Source organism: Primulina tabacum, chromosome 6 (genome assembly GCF_025594145.1).
Source record: "Primulina tabacum isolate GXHZ01 chromosome 6, ASM2559414v2, whole genome shotgun sequence".
Lineage (NCBI taxonomy): Eukaryota > Viridiplantae > Streptophyta > Magnoliopsida > Lamiales > Gesneriaceae > Primulina > Primulina tabacum.
In genome coordinates, this window is record NC_134555.1 from 3,113,672 (window position 1) to 3,141,009 (window position 27,338).

The 27,338-nt window shown below is 31.9% G+C and overlaps 3 protein-coding genes across 7 annotated transcripts; 1 reads left to right on the plus strand and 2 right to left on the minus strand.

Annotated features, from left to right (window-relative positions):
• The first annotated feature begins 4,949 nt into the window (after positions 1-4,949).
• LOC142548745 (senescence associated gene 20-like) lies at positions 4,950-5,860 on the plus strand. The gene has a single exon (XM_075657244.1). The coding sequence runs from the start codon at positions 4,965-4,967 to the stop codon at positions 5,583-5,585; it is 621 nt and encodes a 206-aa protein (XP_075513359.1). The 5' UTR covers positions 4,950-4,964; the 3' UTR covers positions 5,586-5,860.
• Positions 5,861-13,152: 7,292 nt separating this feature from the next.
• On the minus strand, positions 13,153-14,119 carry LOC142548746 (protein EARLY RESPONSIVE TO DEHYDRATION 15-like). The gene is made up of 3 exons (XM_075657245.1): positions 13,949-14,119; positions 13,606-13,865; positions 13,153-13,534 (listed from the first exon to the last, which is right to left on the minus strand). Exons 2-3 carry the CDS (start codon positions 13,856-13,858, stop codon positions 13,392-13,394), a joined length of 396 nt encoding a protein of 131 aa, XP_075513360.1. The 5' UTR covers positions 13,859-13,865; positions 13,949-14,119; the 3' UTR covers positions 13,153-13,391.
• Positions 14,120-15,963: 1,844 nt separating this feature from the next.
• On the minus strand, positions 15,964-19,981 carry LOC142548747 (GRF1-interacting factor 3-like). 5 transcript variants are annotated; one of them, XM_075657248.1, is made up of 5 exons: positions 19,756-19,981; positions 19,320-19,410; positions 17,174-17,250; positions 16,763-16,853; positions 15,964-16,686 (listed from the first exon to the last, which is right to left on the minus strand). In XM_075657248.1, exons 2-5 carry the CDS (start codon positions 19,395-19,397, stop codon positions 16,342-16,344), a joined length of 591 nt encoding a protein of 196 aa, XP_075513363.1. In that variant the 5' UTR covers positions 19,398-19,410; positions 19,756-19,981; the 3' UTR covers positions 15,964-16,341. The 5 variants fall into 5 exon arrangements, with proteins under 5 accessions (XP_075513363.1, XP_075513361.1, XP_075513362.1 ...); XM_075657246.1 differs by having other exon boundaries at positions 19,746-19,981; XM_075657247.1 differs by having other exon boundaries at positions 19,320-19,413; positions 19,746-19,981.
• Positions 19,982-27,338: the final 7,357 nt, after the last annotated feature.

The following is a 27,338-nucleotide window of genomic DNA, read 5'->3' on the forward strand; positions in this document are numbered from 1 at the left end:
GCGGTGTTCTGAAAAGCCCGTTTAAACGAGCGCTTATGCCCCGTTAAGTTTGAATCTCGATAAAAATGTTTGTAATCAAGACGTTTAATTAAGTGTGATTAAACACAATTAATTACACTAATTATTTTTATATTTTTTTAATTTTGAAAGTATGTTTTTTTATTTTAAAATAATAAATTAGGTGATATTTATTTTTTATTTTTATTTATGATTAAGTGATTTGACAAATATTTAGCATTTTTTTAATGTGGTGTAGTTGCAAAAACAAATAAATATTGCAATTTTGATATTTTTATGCTTTTATGAATATGAAAATTAATGTATCATACTTAAATTTATCATATTTATGTATTATTTTATCTATTTATTGGTTTGAGATAATTACGATTACACTAAAAATAAAAAACGCTTTTTCACGCTTAAGCTTATGTTAATCTCGCTTAAACTTGAAAAGTTTGGAGCTTGATATCCGCGCTTCGGGGGGCTTCACGCTTTTTAGAACCTTGCCCAGGAGTAACATTTTTATGAGAGAGTTTGTCTTAGGATAGTTCAATTTAGATCAACGATCAAAGTTCGAATCATATGGATACGAAGTCGAAGAGATTTAGTAAACATATCACCTTACTGTGATTTACCTCCTCTCTTGTGGCTTGGGACGGCCGGAGAAGGGCCCTTGGGGTTGGGGATTCAACCGTGGACCAATTTTATTGTATTTGTGAATTATGATTTTTTTGCACTCGGTTGAATTCATATTTCAATGATAGGTTCACGTAGTCATTTCTTTGTTTGTGTTTTGTTTTTTCGTTTCATTCGCAAATCAGAGGACATTGGAGGTTGGATCAGTAATAAGTTAAAACATACATGATGTTATTTTGTAAGCACGAGAAAAATACAAGGCGTAATATGATTCCGTTGTTTGCAAACTCTGAGGAAATGTTATGCGTGCATGAGTTCATCTATTTAGTTGGTGTAAATCATTTGGATCAATGAAAAAATATCAAGTCTTTTATATTCGAGTATAATATATGAAGTTTAGTTTTGAAAAACTTTCCTTCATAACAAATATTGATCATACAATATTATTCGAGGACTCAACTTCTGAAGTTCGACTTGTGAAATTTTATTTCTCGTTTTAAATATTTATCTATTTGTGATTTTAAGTTTTTAAATTTTATCAAATTTCATCTTTTGTCATTTTTTATAAGGAGTATTGATGTGACATTACACAAGTCGACGTCATATTAACGTCGCATTAATATCATATCAGTATCACATCAGAAACAGGGACGAAAGTCGGCCTTAGTGATTCGACGGTGCCGAGTGGAAGGAGTCGTCACTCAACAGATAAAAGTTACTCAAAGGATAACATGTTAATCAAAAATCTATATCATCCTCAAGAAGAAGAAAATACCTCAAAGTTGTATGACATAACCACGAGGCGCTCAACGGACCTTTTAACTCCCATAAAACCCTTTTGGAGCTTTGGATTGATCCGTTCATTCAGTACCAATACAAACTAAAACTACGCCAAAGTGGAAAGGCCACTATAAAAACTATAAGAATGACTAAAATTGCAAAGATCTCAAAATATAACAAAATAAAACTGATATTTAACAAATAAATTATCAAAATCGTAAAAAATAAAAAATACAGGATCAAAAATCCAATTTTTTCAATTTTCTTTCCACGAATATGATATAAATTTATCCCCTAGTTGCATCTAGTTTTTTTTTTTTTTTTTTTTTTTTCCATTGGGTCCTCGAAAAATGACTAACTAAGATGCATTTAGGTAGTGAAATCCATCTCGAACGAAATCCTTACTTCAAACTACATTTCTAAAATCAAAATACAAACGGAATTAGAAACTGGAAGAAGCTATTTTCTTGTTCATGTTGTGTGTTATTATATTATTATCATTATGCAATTTAATTAAAGAGTTTTAAATGTACGTACACTAGCGACATTAGACGCCAGCCATGAACGACGACTCAATTAATTTGAAGTCCAAACAATACGAATATGGAAGAACTACGATCCCATTTTGGTTCTTTGAAGTATAAAATTGAACTCAAAATCATGTTAAATCGAAATTGAATTGCAATCCGTGTTATTTTCTTAGTTTCTCGAGTGTACATATTTAACCTGATTTATATTATATATTTTACATTTTTATTTACATAAATCTATATGAAGACTAAGATTTATTTCTTTGACCGATACAAACTAAAATTTAATTTTTCAAAATTCAAATTTAATAAAAATGAAATTTGGTTGCAGAACAAGACGATCTTACGGATCTATTTTTGTGATGTGAGTTAATCTCACTCGTGCTTAAAATGAAAAATAATATTATTTATATAAAAATAATGATTAGATTGATACGAAAATTCATCTCGGGCGTTGACTAAAATAAGTTGGAGCCGACATCTTATCTGAAATAAAAATTTGTTTTGGTATTTTGAGTAATCATTAACATGAATTTCGAATGTGAAAATATGATGACCACTCAAAAACAAAAAACAACAAAAACTGTGACCAATAAATCAAGTCAAATGAAACTCATGTCGAAAAATTAAAATTAATATATGTATAGGGGCGGATCGATTCTTGAGTTAGGGTGGGCTGGAAAATTTACAATTTTCTTAGTATTTTTTTTTAATTCTTTCTTATTTTTGAGTTTTTTTAACTTTACTTTATTGATGAAAATTTGAATAATTTTTTTAGCTATGAGGAATTTTTTAAAATGACCTTCTACAAATACATATGATCAAATTTGACTTTTCCTCGTATTTTGCTCAAACCGTTGAAGAACTTAATGTAAGTTGATTTTAAAATGAATTTTAAGTTTTAAATATATTTTTAGACTATCTTTCCAATAACACACAAATATATTAAATTGAGATAATATGATAATATAATTATTCAGTTACTACATATTTTATTATATCATTATTTAATTTATATTAATAATAAAAGTTTTATAGAATTTTAATTTTTTATTATGAACCAGCGTATGTTTATAAGAATTGTTTTTGAGAAAAATAAAGTAATGATTTTGCGAAATTGCGCAAATTTTCAATGTGAATCACAGTATGCGATATTATATGATTTATCAATTATTTGAATTTTGTGCATAATGACTTAAATAATGTATCAAGCTTTTATTTTCTATTAATGTTTAGATCATTCTTCGATGTTTGTCAATGTCCAGATATATGCATTTTTTTTACTGTTGGTTTTAAAAAAATGATGTGAACTGACTTTGGCTTTTGACCACAATGATACTTAGTATAAATTTGAAAAATCCATTTTGGAATTAAGACAAGGCCATACATCAATTCGATCTAGGGGTGAACAAAATATCGATTTCAACCCAAATAACTGATCGAGCTGAATTAATTTGAAAATTCGATTTTTTTATTTGGAATTTTGGTTTTATTTGTTTAAATCTGGTACAAGCCGTTCTTGTCAAAAAAAATAATTCAATCACAGTTGAGCACCGCTATCGATTTGATGTATGTACAGCTGCAATAGATTTTGAAATTGAAGAACTTAATAATAAATTCAAAGATGAGGTTGTTGAACTTCTTGAACTTAGTTGTGGGATTATATTTTGTGAAAGTGTAAGGTTGATTTATATCAAATGTTCATTTGTGGGGTGCCCATTAGCACTTAAAAGACTTTGACTCGAGTGCGAGCGCAACTCGTGGTCGTTGAATGTCGAATTGATCAAAGAAAAATTGCTCACTTAGCCCAACCCATCTTTTGCGATTTAATTTTACTGTTTTCTTATAAAATTAAACATCATCTGCTATTGCTAGTGTTCATTTGTATGGATGACCAACCTTTCGCATGACCTATTAAATGGCTCGGGTGTCTTCACAGGCAAAAACTTGTGTGAGACGGTCTCACGGGTCATATTTGTGAGACGAACCTCTTATTTGGGTCATCCATGAAAAAAATATTAATTTTTATGCTAAGAGTATTTCTTTTTATTCTGAATATGGGTAGGGTTGACCCTTCTCACAGATTAAGATCCGTGAGACCGTCTCACATGAGACCCACTCGTCTTCACATACAGAAAATCAAACTTCTACTGTGAGCCCGCTTTGATAGTCTCTTATACCGTCATCGCTTAAGTTTTGAAAGTAGGAAACTATTATATAAAGATGGTGAAACATAGAACAAAAAAATCAACAAATAACAATAATATTTATTTTGTCATTGTGATGGAGAAATGAACATAAATTTACAACTAAGATGAAATAAAGCTGGAAATCCATGGAAATGGAAAGTTATAAGTGAATTCTTATTTATCAGTGTTAATATATTCACCTATCATATTAAAAATTAATTTTCAAGATTTTTAAAACTCTTATTAAAATTCACTTTTTGATATGATGACCCCTGAACATTTTAATAACATTTAAATATTTTCACATTTCGATAAATTTTATTTTCAGCTTTCAGTTTTTCTAGAATTTGTAAATTTAATCTGGTTTATAGTTTATAATTAATTTAGTCGATTTGTATTTTAAATAATTATTCAAATGCTCATATATAATCATTTTAATCACTGATTACATGTAATAACATTTCGTGCGTTGAAATAATAGTTAATACAAAAATATAAAACAGTATTTTTTTTAAATATATTCATTCACCTATTAGATAGCATATAATCAACTATTAAATTATCTCATTCTCTCTCATTTCCTTGTTATCTACAAATTGTTTATTGTAATTTAAATTGGAATTTCATAATTAGAAATATGTAATACTTATTACATGTATGCTGAAACAGTTCCTGTATATTAAAAAATATAAGTATATTCACCAATTGCCAGCTGTAAGTCAAACAAGGTTGGCTTTGATTGTCTTTTAAACTTGTACACTTCCTTGAAACCTGTAAAGACCCCACCAAATGCACTAATGTCTGCCACGTAATCATATGACACGGGCAAATGTATTCTCCATTTTACCCTTGTATCCTTTTAAAACCACAAAAACACCACCACCGCTTCACTATAAATACCCCCGCCGCAACCTCCTTTCTCCCATCATTTACGAGCAATTCAACTCTCTCTTCTTCTGCTAACCATTTTCAGGAACTGGCTTTATCTCAGGAAACTCTGGAGGAATCCTTCAACGAAGGGGTGGTGACCGCCCTGTATGACGCCTTAAAGTGCCGCGACGCCGGAAAAATCCACGAAATCCTCGCCGCAGATCTCGAGTGGTGGTTCCATGGTCCGCCGTCTCACCAGTTTTTGATGCGCGTGCTCACCGGAGATAAGGAATCTCACTTCAGCTTCGTACCCCACAGCATCTCAGCCTTTGGCCACATTGTACTCGCCGAAGGATTCGACCAGTCCCGATCAATCGCCTGGGTCCACGCCTGGACGGTCACTGATGGGATAATCACCCAGGTTAGGGAGTACTTCAACACATCCCTCACCGTTACGCGTATCGGAAAATCTGAACAGTCTGGTTTCGGCATTGCTTCCCTTCACTGCCCTTCCGTTTGGGAGAGTAGCCTTCCTGATCGCGTCGGGAAATCCGTGCCAGGGCTCGTGCTTGCTATCTGAAGCGAGCTTCGGTTCTAGGGTTTGATCACGTGTGGATTGGATTTAGGAGACATATATATGTAATAAGATTGTGGAATAAATAAGTGATCGAATTAAGTGTGTGTTCCTGTCCTATGAGCTGAGATCTGAGATTGGACGGCTGAGATTTATTTCGGGGCTCTGATCAGCTACTTCAGTCCTCAGTGATGATTTCGAAATCCTGTATCGTTGTTATGTTTGGTGTTTTGTGTGATGTTAATCCATTATCAATAAAATCCTATTTATTTATTTCAAAATCTTTGGTGCTCAAATCTATATTTCTATATTATATTATTATTATTATTAAGCTTGAGGTTATCTATTTATTCCTATATTATATTATTATATTAGTCACATGTAACGTGGTATGTAGATAATTTTTTAAAATAACCATAATATAAAGCACTCTATTTTTATTTAATAAAAAAATATATTATTATAAAAATATATTTTAATATCATTTTGTATTCTTTTATCTTTATCGTGACTTTCCATAAATTTTTAATTTATTAAAATATTTTCTTTAATTTTTATCCAAGATTTTATATTTTTAAATGATTATATTTTATATATTAAAAATTTATTATGCAAAAAAACATTAAATTAAATTTTCTAAAAAAATAACATAAAAAACATCGCATATATACATTAAAAAAAAAAAAAACTCGCTAACTATTAAATTAAAAAATGTATACTAATACGAATTGATACGAAATATGTTCGTGGATTCCACTTGTAAGGAAATGATCGTTCATGCTCATCGAGTGGATTAACCTTGCAGTATGTTTGGCAGGATAGATTTTGAATTATGGCCAATATTTCAAATTTCCTAATTTTATTTGTGAATAAAATTTGGGGCAGATCTCTTGTGAGACGGTCTCATGAATTTTATCTTGTGACGAGTCAACCCTACAGATATATATTCACAAAAAAAAGTAATATTCTTAGTATAAAAAGTAATATTTTTTCATGGATGACTCAAATAAGATATCCGTCCCACAAAATACGACCTGTGAGATCGTCTCACACAAATTTTTATCTAAAATTTGAAGTTGCGCTTGAATAAAAGAGTTTAAAATTTCGAAACTATGATTTCAAATTTACGCATTTTAAATTCATCACTTCTTAGTTAACGTAGATGTCATGATAATTATGAAATCAAATTACACGGGTGTTATTTTAAATCCATCATTCAAATCAAATTTTTTATCTAAATCAAATTCTTTCTTTTTCAACGCAACCTAAACGAATTTATAAAATTATTTAAATATCATATTAAGTACATTTTAATAATTATTATTATGTTGTCAAATGCATCATTTTACATGCATTATTCAAATATTTTTATCTAATAAGTGCGAACTTAGTCATCGTTCGAGATAAAAATTAAAAAAATAAAAATAAGTGGTCACAATGGTGGATTTTTATTGGGGTGAAAAAAGTGAGAGAGAAACTTCAAAAAAAGGACACAAAAAAGAAAATGATTTAACGTTGGTGGAGACATGTCCAAATCATGTTGTGGCTTGTCAATCTCCGTTTATAAGTTGGAAAACTTATCATCTGAGGTAATTATTATAATATAAAAATGTCATTGATAACTAATTTAGCAAGACAAAAATTGGTGTGAGACGATCTTAATGATCGTATTTTGTGAGACGGATCTCTTATTTGAGTTATTCATGAAAAAATATTATTTTTTATGCTATAAGTATTACTTTTTATTGTGAATATTAGTATGGTTAACTCGTATCACAGATAAAGATTCGTGAGACCGTCTTACAATGGACATAATCATCCATTAATTAATCAATTACAGCTTTTGTTCAAATGATCTGGTCATTTCATGTTCCTTTCGGTACAATCAATTTATAAAGTATGATTTTGAATAATTCAATTAACTTATCTAATATTTTTTTAATAATATTAAATTATCAACGCAAAATAAAAATAAAAAATTGATAGTATTTAAAAAATAAATATAGAACAATAAAAAAAGCTCGAAAATTAATATGATTGAAGCAATCAAAAATAGTCAAAAATTTAACGTAGGATGTAAGTATTTTTAAAATAGCTACCACGCAATCAAAATTTAAGTGGTAGGTAGCGTATCCAAATTTATTTTCGTATTAAAATTCAATATGCTAGTTTATTGCTCTTGTATATCAATAAAATATTAATTACTTGGTCGTGCATCGTTACATTAATTCGTATAATATATAAGTATTATAAACATTAAAAAATACATATACGGGAAATCACGCGAGATGATATATAGAATTGATTATACTTGAAGAAGTTGTTTTCTTAAAAAAAAAAAAATAGTTGAACATATGTTTTAAAAAATACCCTAAAGAAATATTGGGGTCACCAATTCAACGAGATTATTTCGTCACTCAAATTTTTTTTTTTAAAGATAAAAATTTGTGTGAGACGGTCTCACGAGTCGTATTTTGTGATAGAGATCTCTTATTTTGGGTCATCCATGAAAAAGTATTACTTTTTATTGTGAATATCGGTAGGTTTGATCCGTCTCACAGATAAAGATTCGTGAGACCGTCTCTACAAAAGACCTACTCATTTAAAAAAAAAATACTTTGTAAATTATAAGGTTCACTGTAGACTCTGAATATGCTATTTTTTTAGAGAAATATTTTTGTTATAATCAAGTGTAGAACTAAAGATCTCGTCTCAAATTTAGGATATTATGCACTACGAGCTAATATGCTGCAATATATGCCATCTGATTAAGCATCATTATATCGCCTTATTCATGATGGATTTAAGTTGTTTTCTAATCACGATCACGAGTGGTAACTTAAAAAGGAAATTAATTTTATTATTTTAGAGAAAATACACAACCCTTGATCGACGCTAGTCTTGGTTATGGGGTGAGGGAAAAAATCAACACCAATCTTTTATGCAGCTTAGAAAAAGTAAGGGATATTTAGGAAAATGAATCTGATCAATCATTTTTTTGAAAAAAAAAATAACTTCCCAAAATGTATTTGAAATACACGGCAGAATATTATTTTTTTTAAAAAAAATTGTTGATCAGTATTAAATAATAAAAGAGTAGGTATGTTGTGAGACGGTCTCACGAATCTTTATCTTTGAGACAGGTCAACCCTATCAATATTCAGCATAAAAAGTAATAATTTTAACATAAAAAGTAATACTTTTTCATGGACGAACCAAATAAGAGATCCGTATCACAAAATACGACTCGTGAGACTGTCTCACATAATTTTTTGTCATAACAAAATACCATCTTGCAAGTGAGTGACAACATTACTCAACATTTCATTAGAGTTTTCCAATGTTTCTTTTTTAAGTTTTCAATTGAGAAAAAAAATTGGAACCCTTTACGAATATATTGGCATCTATTACTAATATGGCCAAATGGGAAACAGGAGATAATAGGGTATATTAATCCAATTGGATTCGCAAATATAGATTTTAGGCAAGTTGGAATCGTTTCAATATTCTCGTTTTAGTACTATATTTAGAAATTTGGATGGTATGGCACTTCATTACTTTATTTTTAAGTGTATATCTCTTGTGAGACGATTTCACGAATCTTTATCTGTAAGACGGGTCAACTTCACCAATATTCACAATAAAAAGTAATAATATTAACATAAAAAATAATATTTTTTCATGAATGACCCATAAGATATGTGTCTCACAAAATATGACTCGTGAGATCGTCTCACACAAGTTTTTTCTATTTTTAAATAGCGGGCATTTTATAATCTTTTTGACATAAAATTTTTTCAATTAATGTATAAATAATTTGATAATTATTATAATAAGAATATTCATAAATTTATAAATCATGGTAACAAAATTAGTTACTTGGCACTCCTTGATTTCTGAGACACGTGTGATTGTTTAAGAAATTTTAATTAAGAAGAGCTGTTATTGCATGGTAAATACTATCGAAGATATTTATTATAATTTATAAACACAAAAACTCATAAGAGACTGTCTCACGAGTCAATTTTGTAATACATATATATTACATTTGAGCGACGCATGAAAAAATATTATTTTTCATTATAAATATAGAAAAAGTTGACCCGTCTCATGAATAAAAATAGATGCGATTGTCTCATAATAGACCTATATTATAAGATAATGTCTTGAATATTCGAATATTAATATATATTATGGAAATAGTTGATCAGAGGGTGAATATTCGCATATAAGTATACGCAGCATATATTTTACGAGAGATGGTGACAATATATATCGTGTAGTTGCGGGCATCTATCGCAAATCGTTGCCGACAAACTTTACATTAAAAAGAAATCCAGAAATTTTTTTCCATCGATCCTCAACTTTGTTTTCGGGGAACTTTGCGATCAAAATCCACACACAATATATATATATATATATATATATATATATATATATATATATATATATATATATCCATTTTTCCATCTTTATAGATTATTAAATGTCATTAAATCCCACTCTTCTTTTTATTATATGAATTTTTATAATTTAATAGCATCGCCTCAAAAGTAACTAACATGAACTAAAAATACATACCCAAAAAAAAAAAAAAGAATCAAACCCAAATTTTCGCTTAAAATACACAAAAATTAAAGCTTGTTGCATCATTTTATTTTATTAAATTAAACACAACCGCAACGAATTACGCATTTTTACTGAGAGTTTAAAATAATTATATTTTGGTTTGTTTCATACAATAATCAATATTAGTAGTTATCGAGACCGAAAACTCGTCTCAATGTTGAGATCTCGATATCAAATATGTTACAAGTTATCGACATATACAACTATTTTTTTCGAAAACACGCATAATACATGGATGAGAAAACTAAAATGATTAATGGAATTCATGGACGTGAATCCTTAACATTTCACAATCAAAATTTTGAATTCTGTAACGTTGTGAAACTAAGTTTTCAGGGAAATATAAAATTTTATAAAACGATAACGAAATAAGAGTTTTTTTTATAAAAAAAAAAATTTAACTAGTGTTAGACGATTAATGAACAAACTTGTTTTGTCAAGAAATTGGTCACTTTATGCTTTAGGTTTAAACTAAATTAATTTAGGTAAATAATTATTTGTCAATTATTACATCGTCCTTCACTAAATATTCATTAATAGCCATTGAAAAAGAAGAGCCAGTCTTGAATGTGAACAGACCCTAAAATCGACAGCATGACTATTTTCCTTGGGAAGCTAAATTATAAATAAATATATATATATATATATGGATATATGTATATGTAATATGAGATTTTATACAACTAAAAATTCTAAATAAATATATATATATATATATATATATTTATGTGTGTATATATATATATATGTATATAAATATTTTAAGCACAATATGAGATTTTACGCCACTAAAATCATTTGGATATAGAACTATTGTAATTTGGTATATAAATTATAAATTGGTAAATTGATATATTAACTCTTGTAAATTACTTAATCGATACATGATCGAGCTAAAAAAGTAATTTTACTCTTAACTCAAATTTCTTTTAAGTTCAGTTACATTTAATAAATTCAATTATATACATATTTTTATTTTCAAGATTGTTTACTTTATTTTATTGAGTATTTAAAAAAATTATGAGGTGTTTCGAAGATCGAATGAAAATTAATTGGACTTGCAATGAATTTCATGTAAAGGTAAAATCGATTTTTTTATTGAGATCATGTATCAATCAAGACGTTTACAATCATCCGTACATCAATTTGTCAATTTATCAATAGTTCAGGTATCAAAATGAATTTTACTCGATTTTATATTATGATCATAAGTGAGTTGACACATAAATTGAGACTCGATAAAGAAAAAAGTATTTTAGTCTTTCTCCACAGTACCATCGATTACTTCATACAACAAGTTTTAGTTATAATTCGTAAGTTATTATCGATTTTTAAATCCATAATAACAAATTTATTAATATGTTTGAGTAAATATATATACATGACAGAGATTTATAATCTCCAACTAGTTAATTTTTAAATAATTACAATGTGTATAAAATTATAAGTTATTTCAAATCATTCCATATTGCGTCTATTTTCAAAACTTACCATCCAAAGTCCAAACATGGCAAAATTATTTGCAAATATTTTATCTAATTTTATCATCATCATTTGCATTAGGAAAAATTATCGACTTAATTATTTTGACTAACAATTTATTATTACTAATACATTTCTGTGAAAAAAAGAATTAAAATTGTTAATTTATAAAGTATCTTCAGATTACAATTCACACTCGAAATTCTTACGAGCCAGGAGCGTTAGTCGAGCACCTAAATTCGACGTATGAGATTTTTTTAGTTAAGTTCAGAAACATATCCACGACTTCATAAAGGCTTAGACTCTAAGTAGAGGGTAACATACAATTATGAAGATACGTAACTTCAAATGTACAACAAATGGTATCGGAGCCGAGTTTAGATCGAGCCATATGGTTGAAATCTTCGAATACTTGAACGAAAGATGTTGGAGCTCTTAGTAAATCCATGATGAGCTCTCGAGGCAGGCGTTGCTGCAAATATTTCACATTAAACGTGTGCTCCCAACACACAAGAGAGGATGAACTTAAGGGGAGGCTCGAACCATGAGAATAATGATAGTTCTTTGTTTGAAGAAATGATTGTTGAGAATACAACCCAAGTTCACGTTAGAAATAAACAGAGAGGAGGTAAAGTTCAAAAACAAATCCATGATAGTTCAGACTCAAAGTGAACAAAATCGTATCATTGTGTATATTTTTACTTCTATAGTACAACAATTATATATTTAAGCAATTAAGGTTGCCTTTTAAAGGATATATATATGAGAAATGCAACTATGATGCGAGAGCTACATTTCTTAAGAATTACGAAGACCCATTTCCATGGTTTATTGGAGTCATCAAACAGCCCAATTCTTAAAGTCCATTTAAAACCTGTCGTCCGAAAAGTAATCTGAACCATGGGCCATATATTCCAAACTAGATTGGGCCTTAGATATTGAAATTTAAGATATTGGAAAAGCAAGGACAAATTAATCACTGTTTTTTCTGGTTCATCAGCCTAAGCTGTTTCATTTCAACATTTTCCATGTCCCTTGCATCATTAATTACAACAAACCCCTGAATAAATTTTATACCTCTAAGTCAAATAAATTTGGTTTTTACACAAAGTAAAATTAATCACACCCGCTCACAACTTCGAATATAAATTGCGAAACACAAAAATTTGCATAAGACGATCTCACGGGTCGTATTTTGTGATACAAATATTTTATTTGAGTCATTCATGAAAAAATATTACTTTTTATACTAAGAATATTATTTTTTATTATAAATATCGATAAAATTGACACATCTCACGGATAAAATTCGTTAGACCATCTCACAAAGACCTACTCATTCTGAATATCATCCATGTTACTCATTATGTATATATAAGCAAATAAGAGTATATCTCATGTCATATGATCTCACTGAGTGCTATCAAATACCTCAATCTAATTCATATTTAAAATGTTATCATAAAATATAATATACTGTTTTTTTTTTTTGCCATATAAAAATATTACATATGACATTTTTATAAGCAACGAACGATTTTATTATCAAGTATACATAATCGTTGGGTTCCAAAAAAAGAAAAAGAAAAAGAAAAAGAAAAAGTGGCATGAAATTACAATAAACAGAAATTCGTTTCACAAACAAAAGCTTCTAAAGTCGTTAGTTTCCAAAGCGTTGAGCCGATAAATCGCAACTCACTTCTAGCGCGGCTGCTGAATCGGCCTCGGGTTCACCTTCACCTTCACAGTCCTCGGTGCCTTCTCGCAATACCTCGGGGCCTCAACAACTCCACGCGGCTTCCTCCACTTCAACCATCCCAATGATACCAAATCCAAACCTCCATCTGCAATAAAAACAGCAGAATTAAGATTTAAGTCCGAGTCGACTCTGCGTAGAATTGAGATGAACAATTACCTTTGGTAGCAGCGTCATATTCATTCTCATTTATGGGGTTTTCATTGACGATCTCTTCTGGGAAGATGAAATCGGGAATCTGGATAGATGGAGAGTCCAGTTGGGGATCGGAGAAGCACTCCCGTAGCCAATAGTCGCGGAACCAAGGGGAAGATTGAACGAGATCCCACCACTGATCCGAGAAGTCCTCCACTTGGCGGTACACTGACGGTACGAATATCGGCGCGTTAGGATTCAGTGCTGACGTCGCCATCTTCGATCTGAGGTCAGCATAAACACAGAATCATATTAAATATACATACACATAACACGCACATGAACATAGGAATAGGTATATACGTACATTGTGGGTGAAAATGTGTGTGAGATTGATGATGAAGAACTCCGGAACTGCGATTTCAATGGAAGATTGATTTTAATGGTGAGTGGGAGATATTTTAGGATGTGTCGTATATAACGAGTGATTGGAGTTTTGGATAAGGTTTTTGCGTGTCACGCGCTTGTCGTAGCTTTTTGCAATTTACTCCCTATTTTTTTTAAAATTCAATTTATATATCTAAACGCTCTGAAAATCTTTTAGATAAAGACAAAAATGGTGTCATTTTTTTCTTTTAGTCGTTTCAAATTGTAATTATTTAATCAATATTTTTATAAATATTCTTTATTAGAATATAAATCGAATTAATTATATATGTACAAAATACGTACACCCATGCACTAGTGGGAATTGTCCTCTGTATATTAAAATCTGTAGACACGAATTGTCGTCCATATGTCTAAAAAGCTTTCGGCTCCATTTTTTAAAGTTTAAATCGTCGGGTTTCAGAATTATATTTGGTAGGAGGGCGTGACTCACTTTATAAACAGATATGTTTGAATTAGAGGGTTAGATATCTCATGTCGATTGGCTATATAGAGTCGTATAAATGAATTTGGATAATCTTTTCTCCTTGAACTAGCTTTTGAGATTGAGTTAAATTCAAGTCTCAATCTTAACATGGTATCAGAGTTCATGTTTCACCGTTATGTGTCGGACTGCCTATAGTTGGGCCGTCCGTTCCGCCTATAACTAAGTCATTTGTAAACTTCACGCTCCAAATGTTCATTCATGAGCCTGAGGGGGTTCTGTTAGTTGTCTCACATCGGTTGGATAATATACCCGAGAGTTTCATATATGGATTGGACAATCTTCTCCCTTAAGCTAGTTTTTGGAATTGAGTTAGGTCAAAATTTCAATCTTAACATGATATCAGAGCTCAGGTCTCAATGTTGGACCATCTGTTCTGTCCATAGTTAGTTCATTGTCAACTTCACGCTTCATTTCTTGGCGTGAGAGAGTGTGTTAGTTGTTGCACATTGATTGGATAATACAAATGAGAGATGCATATATGGACTTAAATAATCATCTTTATTGAACTAGTTTTTGGAATTAAGTTAAGTTCAAGTTTTAATCTTAATATAGATAGTTCGTTTGAATAGAATAAGGTTTGTGTGAATCGACTTTTATTTTTGGGGTGCAAAATTTTGAGCTAACCGAAGTAATTGGTGTTTGCAAATTAGTGTGCATATATTCCCCAATCTGTACGAAATTAAAAACAAATATTATTATAAAAAAATTTATTAAATCCTCACATATATCAAATTTGATCTGATTTTATATATTATTTTTTATGTTATTTTTTATTGTAAATACAGATAAAAGTGAACTATGTATCGCATATACGTTTCAAAAAAATCTAGCACCGAACCAACTATCTTGACTTTATTTAATTAGATTTCATAAATACAAATAAATATCTGATGAAGAGGACACGCAGTTAAATCGAAGCCAGTTACATGTCAACAATTGTGACGTTTGTTATCCTTCACATGTGCACACCTCATCGTTCTGATCCGAATCTCCCTGAGAACGCGCCACAAACTGTTTACTATTTATTATTTTAATCATTATTTTGGGGAATTACTCCCTCAGTATTAGCTCATATTATTTTAAAAAATAAATAAATTTCCTGACATTTTTTCATGATACTTCATTTTTCCAGATTATTTTTAATGTTTATGGTAAGCAGTTTACCGCGTATTTTCAAATTATTATATGTAGTTAAGACTGGCCGTGGTCTGTAATTACTGATTTATATATCAGAAACTCTAATTTTCTCTATTATATGCAACATGCCATGTGTAGTAACTTGTTCAATTATATATTTATATTCAAAGCAATGTTAAATTTATAACGGATTTTTGCATTTTGAAATGGATACGAGGAAATTCATTTTTTTCTTTTTACGAATGAAGAAAATTTTGTACAAAATATTAAGAAAAACAAGGTCAGAAAGAACGAATACAACTATACAAGGATACAAGGAAATTCTTAAATCGAAAGACAAGGTCGGAAAGAATGAAAAGTCCACGTTTTAGTGCTCAAAAGCAGATGCATCACAAACACAAAAACTTTACGTAGATTTGCTCTTAAAACGAAAGACATTGGAGCCATGAAACCAGCTTTTCTTCCTTTATTTACAATATGAGTAAAACCAGGACGAAACAAGTAAACTAAAAACACACTTGTCCTGTCTCGGAAAGATGATAAGAGACCATCTAACTCTACGGTAAAATGGAACCAGATGTTGCTAGTTTTACAGTAGAGAACCTGCTATCAACGACCAGACGCCACCACTTTTGAGCCTTTTATTTTGCTTTACCTTCATCTGCGCTACCACGTACAATGGCATAACCTCATTGGACATCAGACTTAGGTGTGGCACCACTCTCAGGTTTATCTGGATTATTTCCTGGATTTAAAGCGGGTAAACTGCTGTTGAACCCTCCAAGATTGGCATTCTTGTGCATGGGATTCGTGCCATTCGTGGCTCCAACGGGCCACATGGCCATTAGCCCTTGTGTGGATTGTGGGTGGACTTGTTGAGGTAGTTGATGCCGCAGGTCCTGCATCGGATGTGGAGTACTGAATGGTGCTCGTTGGGCGAATGTACCTGGTTGCTGAGCCATGCCTGCTGCCTGAGGATGTGGCATGTAAAGACCCCCTTGTTGCGGTACATTATTCGGAGTCATCTGCATGTGCTGATGTATGGATAAGATCGATTTGTAATTGTAAAAGTAAAGTCTTGTTAGCTATTAAAGTATCTACACAAGATACCGGGGGAGGCATTGATGGTGACAGTGTCTGCGGTTGGGCATCAGCAATGGCGGCTAAATACATCAAATTCTTTTGAAGTTGCGCCTGGTATCTTTTAGTCAAGATAATAGAAGTCAAAAAGGTATTCGAATTAAAACATATCCACGAAGCTTTTAAGAAATAAATGAAGCATTAGAAAACTTTTGGCGGCTTTTTTGTTAATATTATTTTTAACTGAGACGTGCACACAGAAGCAGAGAGTTTCATAATCGATGAACACCTGTGAACGTCTAAACTGCAGTATCTGTCTACTTAACGGGTAATAAAGTTGGTCACAAGATAGATCAAAGCCAGAAGCAAACACATCAGCGAGAATGATCACATAAATGACGCGCACTCACACATGAAGAGACAATGACAGAAACCACTTACTGGGCGCATTCAGCAAGTTTGCCAAGATTTTGATTGTCCAAAATTGCCAATATCAATTTCTTGTTCTCGTCAAGGTACTGCATCAATGGTTGGTATTAGTGTAGCATAACAGAAATTAAACTATACAATTTGCATCCTAGAAACCCTTCAAGTATGATGGAACCATTCACACGATTCACGATTGTATCTGTAAATAAACGAATTTTACTGAAGAAACAAGTGTGTGATATCCACATGGCTCGCCCAAAAATCTTGCATCTTCTTTCGGTTAAGATTAGAGCTTTCACAATAATACTGTGTCACCCTCTTTGATTAGCATACCAAATTAAACAAAGGTGAGGCTCAGATCCCCTCTTTGTATGATATTTCAGACTTGTGTATAAAGAGTGGGTGGGTCCTATCTTAACCCTATTGTTCAGCGTTTTGCATGGAAGAAAAGACTAAATCTACCATGACATCCAGATGAGAAGATAACTTATGTTATCTTACTTACATCGCTGCCACTCATTCGCGGTTCAAAAAAGTTAAAATGTCCTCCAGAGCTTGGAGAATATCTCAGCTCACAACCAGTCTTAAATCTTCTTGCATACTGGACTACATTCTGCTTGTACCAACACTCATGATGTTCCCGTTTGGTACACTTGGCAATGGAATCCAGTATCTGTTAAAGGATATTAGGTAACTGGAATTGGTTAAATAGATGCTTTGGCAATGGAACCCAGTCTCCGTTGAAGGATCTTAGGTACTTGGAATTGTTTAATTAGATGCTTTAGGATACGGTGGCCACATTGAGAACATAATGATGGCTCTCTGGAAGCCATGAAGAAATTCCCAGAGAAAGGTTGGTAAGTTGCACCTGGAAGGGGCGATTGCCGATGAGGGTTACAAATGGCTGAAATCTCTTAACAAAGACAACAGGAACACGAGATTCACCTTTAACTTTTGGTCTCATACAAACAAACTTAAAGCATTTCACGAGCGAACAAATATCATGGACATTCACACACGTGATAGAAGGAAATTGTAATTAACTCGGGTATCTTTTTGGTCCTTCAGACCGATTTTGAAAAAGCAATATCATATTTTCCATTTTTAGCAAAATTGTGAAAGATTTCCATTTTTCCATGCAATCCAGATGCTGAATATTTGAGGACAGTATTTCGAACATGATTGAACACTCATGATTCGTAAAATTTACTAATAACCAATAGGCCATTAAACTCATCTTGTTTTCATTTGATGAAAGTGATGGTTAAACTTTATTGTAAGAGTTGATCGAATCAGGGCCTCGATTTAATTTAACTCAAACGGATATATCAATACTTCCATTAGAAATTTACCTGTGCTCATTTAAAGCAAGGAAAACTTGCAAAAGCTTATGGATATTAGAGTCATAGACTTATTAGCTCGCCATATAATAGACTGTCAATATCAAAATGCTATGATGCAGGGAGACCGACAATGATTTCTCTTTTGCAAGAGGCGATCTATCAGCAAGTTAAGGGTTTATACTACTTGGAATCAATTTTAGTGTTCATGAATAAGTTCATACAACCAGCACCATAAGAAAAGTGGCATCACTATCAAAGTAAAGGCATAATATCTCCCAAAGTTCCTTGCTACAAAAGATTGAGCTAACCAAGTAAAAAATGGACTGATGCATTAAACCTAATGAGGCACAATAGCCAGTAGATCAATGACATAAAATGGCATTATACCACATGATCATTCAGAACCCAAGAAACTCATACAAAGCTACTATTCAAATCTTAAGAATGCCCAGAAAATTGCTGAGAGTGACTGCATAATAAGGGTACAAATGAACCGAACCAAGCCTGTTTTAACCTTTTCTGGATGGCTAAAATATTATTCAATATATTTTGAAACTATTGAAGTTCAGGCAAGCTCAAAAATATTCAAATTTATTTTCATGTATGGCTAGAAACCCAAATTCAATAATTTGCTTGAAAAAAAATGATAATTAAGCTAGAAACAAAACAAATCCAAACTTTAAGTTGAACAGATTTCCTTTCAAAAAAATTTACATGAAAACTGAGCTCCGGGGCATAGCTAAAACTGCTCGAATATGCAAAAAGGAGTAACATGCAGCTTGGTTATTTTTGTTTGCATCAACAGTGTAGAATACCTTCTGGATTTGTTCGGTGGTGATGTTAGTGGATGGAAATGACGGCGTGACTTGAAACATCGGACCTGGTTGCTGCATCTCTACAGCTTTCCTGCTTGATTAAAACCACAATTCTTAATTATTCAGATAAAACAACATAAAAACAATAAAAGAACCCCAATACATGAGAGGAAAGTGAATCCCACCGCGACTTTTAAGTTGGTAAAAATCAAGACAGCACAAAAACAATTCAAAAACTGCTAAAATTATTCAAAATTAGCGTACAATCTATCAAAACAAGCCAAAACGCGCGTCAAATTGTATAAACTATGCCACGGTCTTCCCATGATAAAATCAAACCCATCCAAACTAAATCCAAACCCCTAAATTAACCAACCGAGTTAAAAAAAACCCTAGTTTCAAACCCCTCCAGTATTCAAAACCTACCCAAATTCACGTAATGCGTGAAAGTGTAAATTCCCGGCACGCCCAGGAGAGAAGAGCGAAGCACAGCAGGGAGTAAAACAGTCGCGAGGAACGGCAAGTTTTTCTTTGGCGGTGCAGGCTACAGCGACGTTTAAGGATGACCGGAGTCGAATTGGTGAAACTATAGCTGTTTGTGGTGGATATAGCAATGCCAGTGGCGGAGGAAGGCGGCGAGGAGGAGAAAAATCGTGGAGAACTGTAAGAAAATAATTTTAATGTGCCTGTTACATTATCATCTTGTGCTGTGTCGTTTTATTAAATTTGGACCTATCGCGGCTGCAGTCTACCCAACTTCGGCTCTAACATATGCTAGTGTTAATGGATTACGTATTTTTACAGTTTTTTTTTTTAAAATTTACTTTATATTCAAATAGAGTTAATATAATAATAGTAAAAAATAATAAAAAATCATATTTTATTTTGAAATTATAAAATAAAAACAAAAACAAAAAAAAAAATAGATCAAGAAACAAAATGTGTCTAATCTTTCCATATTGTCAGGCCCCGGTTCTAGAGTTGGTGGCATGACAACATCTTCCATAGTCATGGTTAAATTTTCCGAAATGTTGAGCCTAAAAAATATATAAATTTTAGAAAACTGGTCTATTTTATTACAAATTTAATTAATATTTTTTCAATTCATAACATGAACTAATAGCGAAACTTAAAAATTTTCAATCATAATAATCTAAACAAATCATCATTATTGAAACTTAGCAACATCATAAATATTCCATCAACTTCTATCAACCTCAAAATTCATTGTGCTTCTCTTCTCTTTTGTGGCTTCGTCTTCCCCAACTTTATTGGCAGGGATGGATGCTGGGGTACAATAATTACTTTTGTTTGGTAGAATAATCGAACATTGGGTTTGATTTATTGGAAGATTTAAAATATTATAGTTTCATTATTACCATCAATTTTATCTTTTGATAAAGTAACAAACATCCGGTCCTATATTTAATATCAAAATCAATGTTACATGTTTGATCATCATTTAGTGTAAGGAGTGCAATTATTGTGATAGTGATTGTTGAAATGCAATAATTATCTCTACTTAGTAAAGTAATCAAAATATGATGTTTGAGTTGTCGTACGGTTTAAAATATTAGAGTTGCACTGTACCACTTGTTATAAGTTTTTGTAAAACAGCAAGCTAGGTCCCCTTGAGTGATATGGTCGTCACTCACTGCAGAATATCTCATAAAAATACCAATATCTGATTTAGCATCAAATACAATCAAATGATTTTTACCATTATTATAAATGCAACATGTGCATCAAAAAATGTGAAAAATATGACCTATATGTTTACTCACATTTCATATCTCATATGGAGTTTTATCGGTTTTCTTATTGATCATTGTTCTATTTTGAATGTAACACGTAGTATTGATAGCTTCTGCCCAAAAATTGTGAGATTCATAAATCAGCAAGTATAGTCCTTGCAGCTTCTTTCAAGGTTCTGTTCCTTCTTTCGCCTACTTCATTTTGTTCAAGAGATCGGTCAGCTGAGTATTAATTATGAATTCCTTGTTCTCACAAATAAGACTCGAGAATTTTGTTAGTAAATCAATTCTTCGATCACTTCTGATCTTGATTATTGAATTTGATTTCTCATTTTGAATGCACTTAAGAATTTAATATGTTAGTTACTAGTGCAATTTGTAACATTTAAAAACATAATCCAAGTAAATCGATAAAAATCATCAGTGATATATTTCATCCCCCCTAAGTCATTATAGGAATTAGACCAAATAGATCCACATCCAAGTGTTCTGAGCATCTAGTTATTAGTTTGTTAAATTTGTCATCAGTGATATATTTCATCCCCCCTAAGTAATTATAGGAATTAGACCAAATAGATCCACATCCAAGTGTTCTGAGCATCTAGTTATTAGTTTGTTAAATTTGTTTTTAAAACTAGATCTCATCTGCTTACCCAATTGACATGCATAACATATATGATTCTTGAAAATTTTTAAGCCATACAAGCCATCGACCAAACTCAGATTACGCAAGTCGTTGATAGATCAAAAATTAAAGTGATTCATCCTTCTATGCCATGATTTATGTTTATCTTGATTAACTGCCACAAAACATGTCGGTGAGCCTAGATAATTAGTTACTATTCCAGTCAATCTTATAAACATTGTCATTTCCAATTCCTGGTATTAAAGTTTGATTGTTGTCGTCCTTAATCAAACATATATTTTTATGAAATTAAACTAAGTAGTCATTATCACTGTGGGGACCCGGACGCGAATCAATTCTTAATCGTCATAAGGATCAATTTACTAATCAAGTAATTAGGGTCATAAAATTTTATTCTTTTTAATGCGGAAAGTAGTGAGATCAAACTAATATACAACCCAATATAAAATAAAGTACAAGTCCTGTACCGTCTACAAATCAGTAAAGACTAAGGTTCAACATATAATTATCAAGTGCCAAAACCCTGTATACATCAAAGTCCGAAGTCTCCACTCTATCACGATCTCTCCTCATCTCCTGGACCCTGATCATGTCCTACCTGTTGTCATGTACACATACAACAAACAAGACAACAGCCGGATAATTCCGGTGAGAATATAATCCCAATATAAATCAACGAAACATGCAATCATATGATAAACATAAAAGCATGGATAAATAACACCAATATATATATATCAAAAGCTGAAACATAATCAATATCAAACTGTCGACAATGCTCGTGACTCCACGACTCAGACTAGACTCAATCCTAGTCTAGGGATCCCGGTTTCCAGATGTGGGTATTCCTATATCGACCAACAGTAATAGAAAAGACTCCAGTTCTATCCACGTCGATATAACCAAACATCCAGTGTCCTGACCTAACCGTCATGGACTGTGGCCCTATCGCCAATATCCTATCTTGTGACATCGTGCAATGTGCCCGTGGCGATCCCGCCACTATCAGGTACATCTGTCCCAAGATTCCTATACTATCTTGTGACATCGTGCAATGTGCCTGTGGCGATCCCACCACTATCAGGCACTTCTGTCACAAGATTACTCGTCTAATACATGCTATCTATAATTCAAGAGAACAAGTACATCAATCAAATCAATGCAAATATCAATGCAATAAAGTAAAATATGTGATTTAGGGAAACTCAAGTCTAAACCGACTCAAATCGATCTCTCAACACAACATTGACTTATACCTTTCGTTTGTAGTCTCGGTATGCATCAATATCAGTTCTGAACTCAAGACTGTCTCTGTAAATCTGAAACGACATATCGAGAATCATAATATCAATGTTCTATTCTTAATTCAACACCGAATCTGATTAATCTGGATTTAATTCAAATCAACGGCATAACGGCACAATCTCAGTATCCCCGTCGATACCATATCAACAGACATCAATTACAAATCATAACTCATATCCGATATAATCTGTAATTCATTCATAATCCAAATATGTCCGATTTCAAATCAATACACTCAGAAAATCATAACAATTCCATAATCAGTCAGTTTCTTAATCTGACTTCGATTCTATGATGTCTAACATGTCAAGAACATCATATATGAATTTCATTCAATTCTGACAATATCATAATTTCAAAGCATGTCAAAACGTAGCAAAACTTACGTCCAGTTGTAGCCTGCGTCGATAGGAACACAGTACTGAAGTCGGATTCAAAATCGGACGGACGAATTTCTCACAAAAGGCGTAAGGATTTTCTATAACTTCACAGAGACTTTTTCTCGATTCTTTTCTGATTCTTAAGGATTTTCGTACGTTTTGTGTATATATATATATATATATATATATATATATATATATATATACATTCACGCATGTAAAGCAAATGGCTCATGTGGCGCCCCAAACCTCGCCACGAAATCATGCAACATGTGACGTCATATGCATAAAATTTTTTCTTTTCGACGACGTAATAATATAATGAATATACGACAAAATAGTGCAATCACCACACTATCTACGTCAGTGTAGCAGAAACAGTATAATAAATACACACATACAACTCAAATAAGACAATAAGCTATACTCTCTCTATCTACTATCAACTACAAGACTGTTTGATTAGACACACCTAGTCCTTCACCACTATCCTGTCTCACGCATAGTCCTGTAACCTGCCCAACAGAAACAACCCTCAAAGGGTGAGCATATACAACAATCATCATCGTAATACATAACAGTTATATTAACAACATAAAATATAACTGAAATCATAATAGAAATACCCCCTTTGCCGTTTCTGGACAATCAGCCAACAACAATCTCAACAACATCACAATGCAACAACATCGACGATACGTCGCACCCCAACACCGGCGACAGCAATATCGTCGAACGAACAACAACATCGACGATACGTCGCACCCCAACACCGGCGACAGCAATATCGTTGAACGAACAACATCAACATGACAACATCAACGAGACGTCTCCCAACAACGATAACCAACAACATCAACAATAATAAACAACAAATATAATACCAAATCACCCAAATCCAGTGATTTATCGTCGTTCAACACAATAGTATTCATCAATACTAAACAATAACAACATATGCTCGTACGTCAACACGTACCTGATAATCGAGTATATATACAATCTGGCTATTTCTTTGATCCTGAGGCTTGTGATGTATCTAAATAATTCAACAATAATTATCAGATCATTGTCAACGTATCAACACAGTTATAACAGCCTCAATATATAACATCAAATAGCCCAACAATAATTAATTCAACAAAATATAAAACTCGATTATAAATTCGTATTGTTCAACAATTTAATAATCTGGTGTATTTAATTCACAATACTACCATCAAATACACCATAATTAATTAACTTCAAATAATAGGCTATTTTACAACATCCGTCAAATTACGAAAACTTTATATCAACGTGTAGCCTATACTTCGTAGACTCCGAATATATAATCAGAATTAACAACAACTGACAAACAACTCTCCAATCTCAACCAAACGATTAAAAATCCCTAATTAAAACAAATTAGGAATAATTCAAAATAACAACACAATAATCTTATCTACTTCGTTAAGATCATACACTATTCAACAATCTTCAATTTCAGTATGATTTAACAATTTATCGGATTTATTCCAGAAATCGACGAATTTCAAACATCACCAAAACTATAAAATTTATACCTCAAATCGAAGACCCCGTGTCAACGATTCCAGAACTGAAGTCGGTTCGTCGATTGGATAAACCGATAAGTCGCAAGATCGAAAAGAAAAATAAAAAACCTTATAACCTCTTCTCTGACCTTTCTCGATATGTGCAGGTGAAATGAGATTCATTTCATTTGAATCCACCGCCTCATCTTTTATTTTTATTATTTTATTTTTATTTTTATTTTTTCAATATTATATTAATAAAATAAAATAATATAATATAATATATAATATTTAACATTTTAACACCGGTATATCTCTTTGTACCAGTCAAACGACCAAATTTTTCAAAACTCAAAACATGAAACTTCTACATCTTTGAGTTTTCTACGTTATATCCAAATTTCAAATAATTTGGACTTCATATGACCAACATATGTCATATTTCATTCTTTAAAAATCATTAATTATTTAGTAATATCATATTACTAAATCAACAACTTGTGATATTACTTAAGGCATTACAGCTCATCCTACATGCAACACGTCTCGCGCATATGCGTGACCTTTCTCGGCGCATATGCGCGAGACAGTATGTCTCGGCGCGTGTCTTCCCAGCCGCTCGTGCATATGCGCGCCTCAATTCCGCGCATATGCGCGAGGCTCTCTGGACTCGACCTGTGCAGCTCGCGCATATGCGCGCCCTCATGTCGCGCATATGCGCGAGGTCTTCTGCCCATTTGGCGCATGGGCGCGCATCACGTCGCGCACATGCGCGAAAGGCACTGTCCTCGCACATAAATTATCACACGTTACCTCAAATCGTGTCTCGGTTAATCCTATCATAATCATATTAAATTATAAATCAATAATTACGGATTACTAGGATAAAATTCTCGGGCATTACAATCACAGAGTTGACATATACTAATTAGATTTTAGCACAGAATTTCAACAAGTAACACATCATTGATGTTAATATTTTCATGACTAAATTTACCATTTATCTATGGTTTTACCTTTTGCATTGTCACCAAAAGTAATCATAGGACCTTCATATTTGATCATTTGGGTTAGCAATTGAGCTTTACCAGTCACGTGTCTCGAACATCTACAATTCAAGTGCGAAAGTGTTTCCCACGGTGATATTTCTTTCTTGTAATCTGCAATCACAAATAAAATTCAATCGGTAACTCAATTCTACTTGGGTCCAAATGGTATTAGCCCTTAGGAACCCACATTTTTTGGCCAGTTTGACAGATTGACCTCTTTGTTTGTTCTGAATGAGTTATGCATACACAAGTGTGTGTAATGCTATGTGTGAATCAATTACAACACGACATTTACTTTTTTCTATTTTCATTGGTCAGCATGTCTCTTCTGAACATGCTTCTAGTCATGATATCGGGTTCGGGTCTAGTTCATTTGACCCGAAAATTTTAATTTTTTTAAAATATATATTTATATATATAATAAATATTGTCTACATTCTTATATATTGCATGTTTGAAAAAAAAAATTATTGTACATTTATATCATAAATTTTCATCATTTAATAATTATTTTGTATATTTTTTTTAAAAAAATTGTTTATTTGATTTAATAAATATACTTTTAATTTTCTACAATTAAAATTTCAAATTTAAATCATATATACGTGAAGTTTCGTTATTATGTGTTTAAATTAAATATTATTAATTTTTTAAAATTTGTATTAAATTATTTTTAAAAATAATAAAATCGAGTTGTCCAGTTGATCAGGTTGAGGCATGTTAATCGGGTTCGAGTACGGTTCTGAGTTTTCAGTCGGTTCGATTTCGAATCGAATCAATTTAGCATATTTGTTACTATCATGTGTCGGCCCGGCCCGAATCCTCTCATCTTTCTATCTTATGCCCAAATTACCCTTTCAATATCCTACAATTACAAAACCCTAACCAACATTTATCAGAGTTGGGCTTGTTTTTATTTTTGGGTATGAAAAAGGACAAATTTTTGAATAAAATATGTTTAAAATATGGCTTCTTGGTCTTTGGGTATAGGTGAGTTCAATTAACCAGATTTAATACCACCTAATCATTGGTATGGTTGATAAAACGAGTTTAGTGAAAAATAGACCAAAATTAGTTCAAGGCAAAAATCATCCATTTATCCCACCTCATCCACCATACCAAACAAAACATAGTTAACTTGTATCACGTTTAAATATTTTTTTGTTCACAATATGATGTGCAACATCAACAATGTAATTTAATCATAGAGGAGGAAATTTACAATTACAAAAATTAGTACGTGATTATTGACTAAGATTCATACGTGAGAATCGAGATTAACAATTGTATGTATTAACAATATTAATCAAAATACAACGTCAAAAAAGATACTTGAATTGGTGCAGTAGT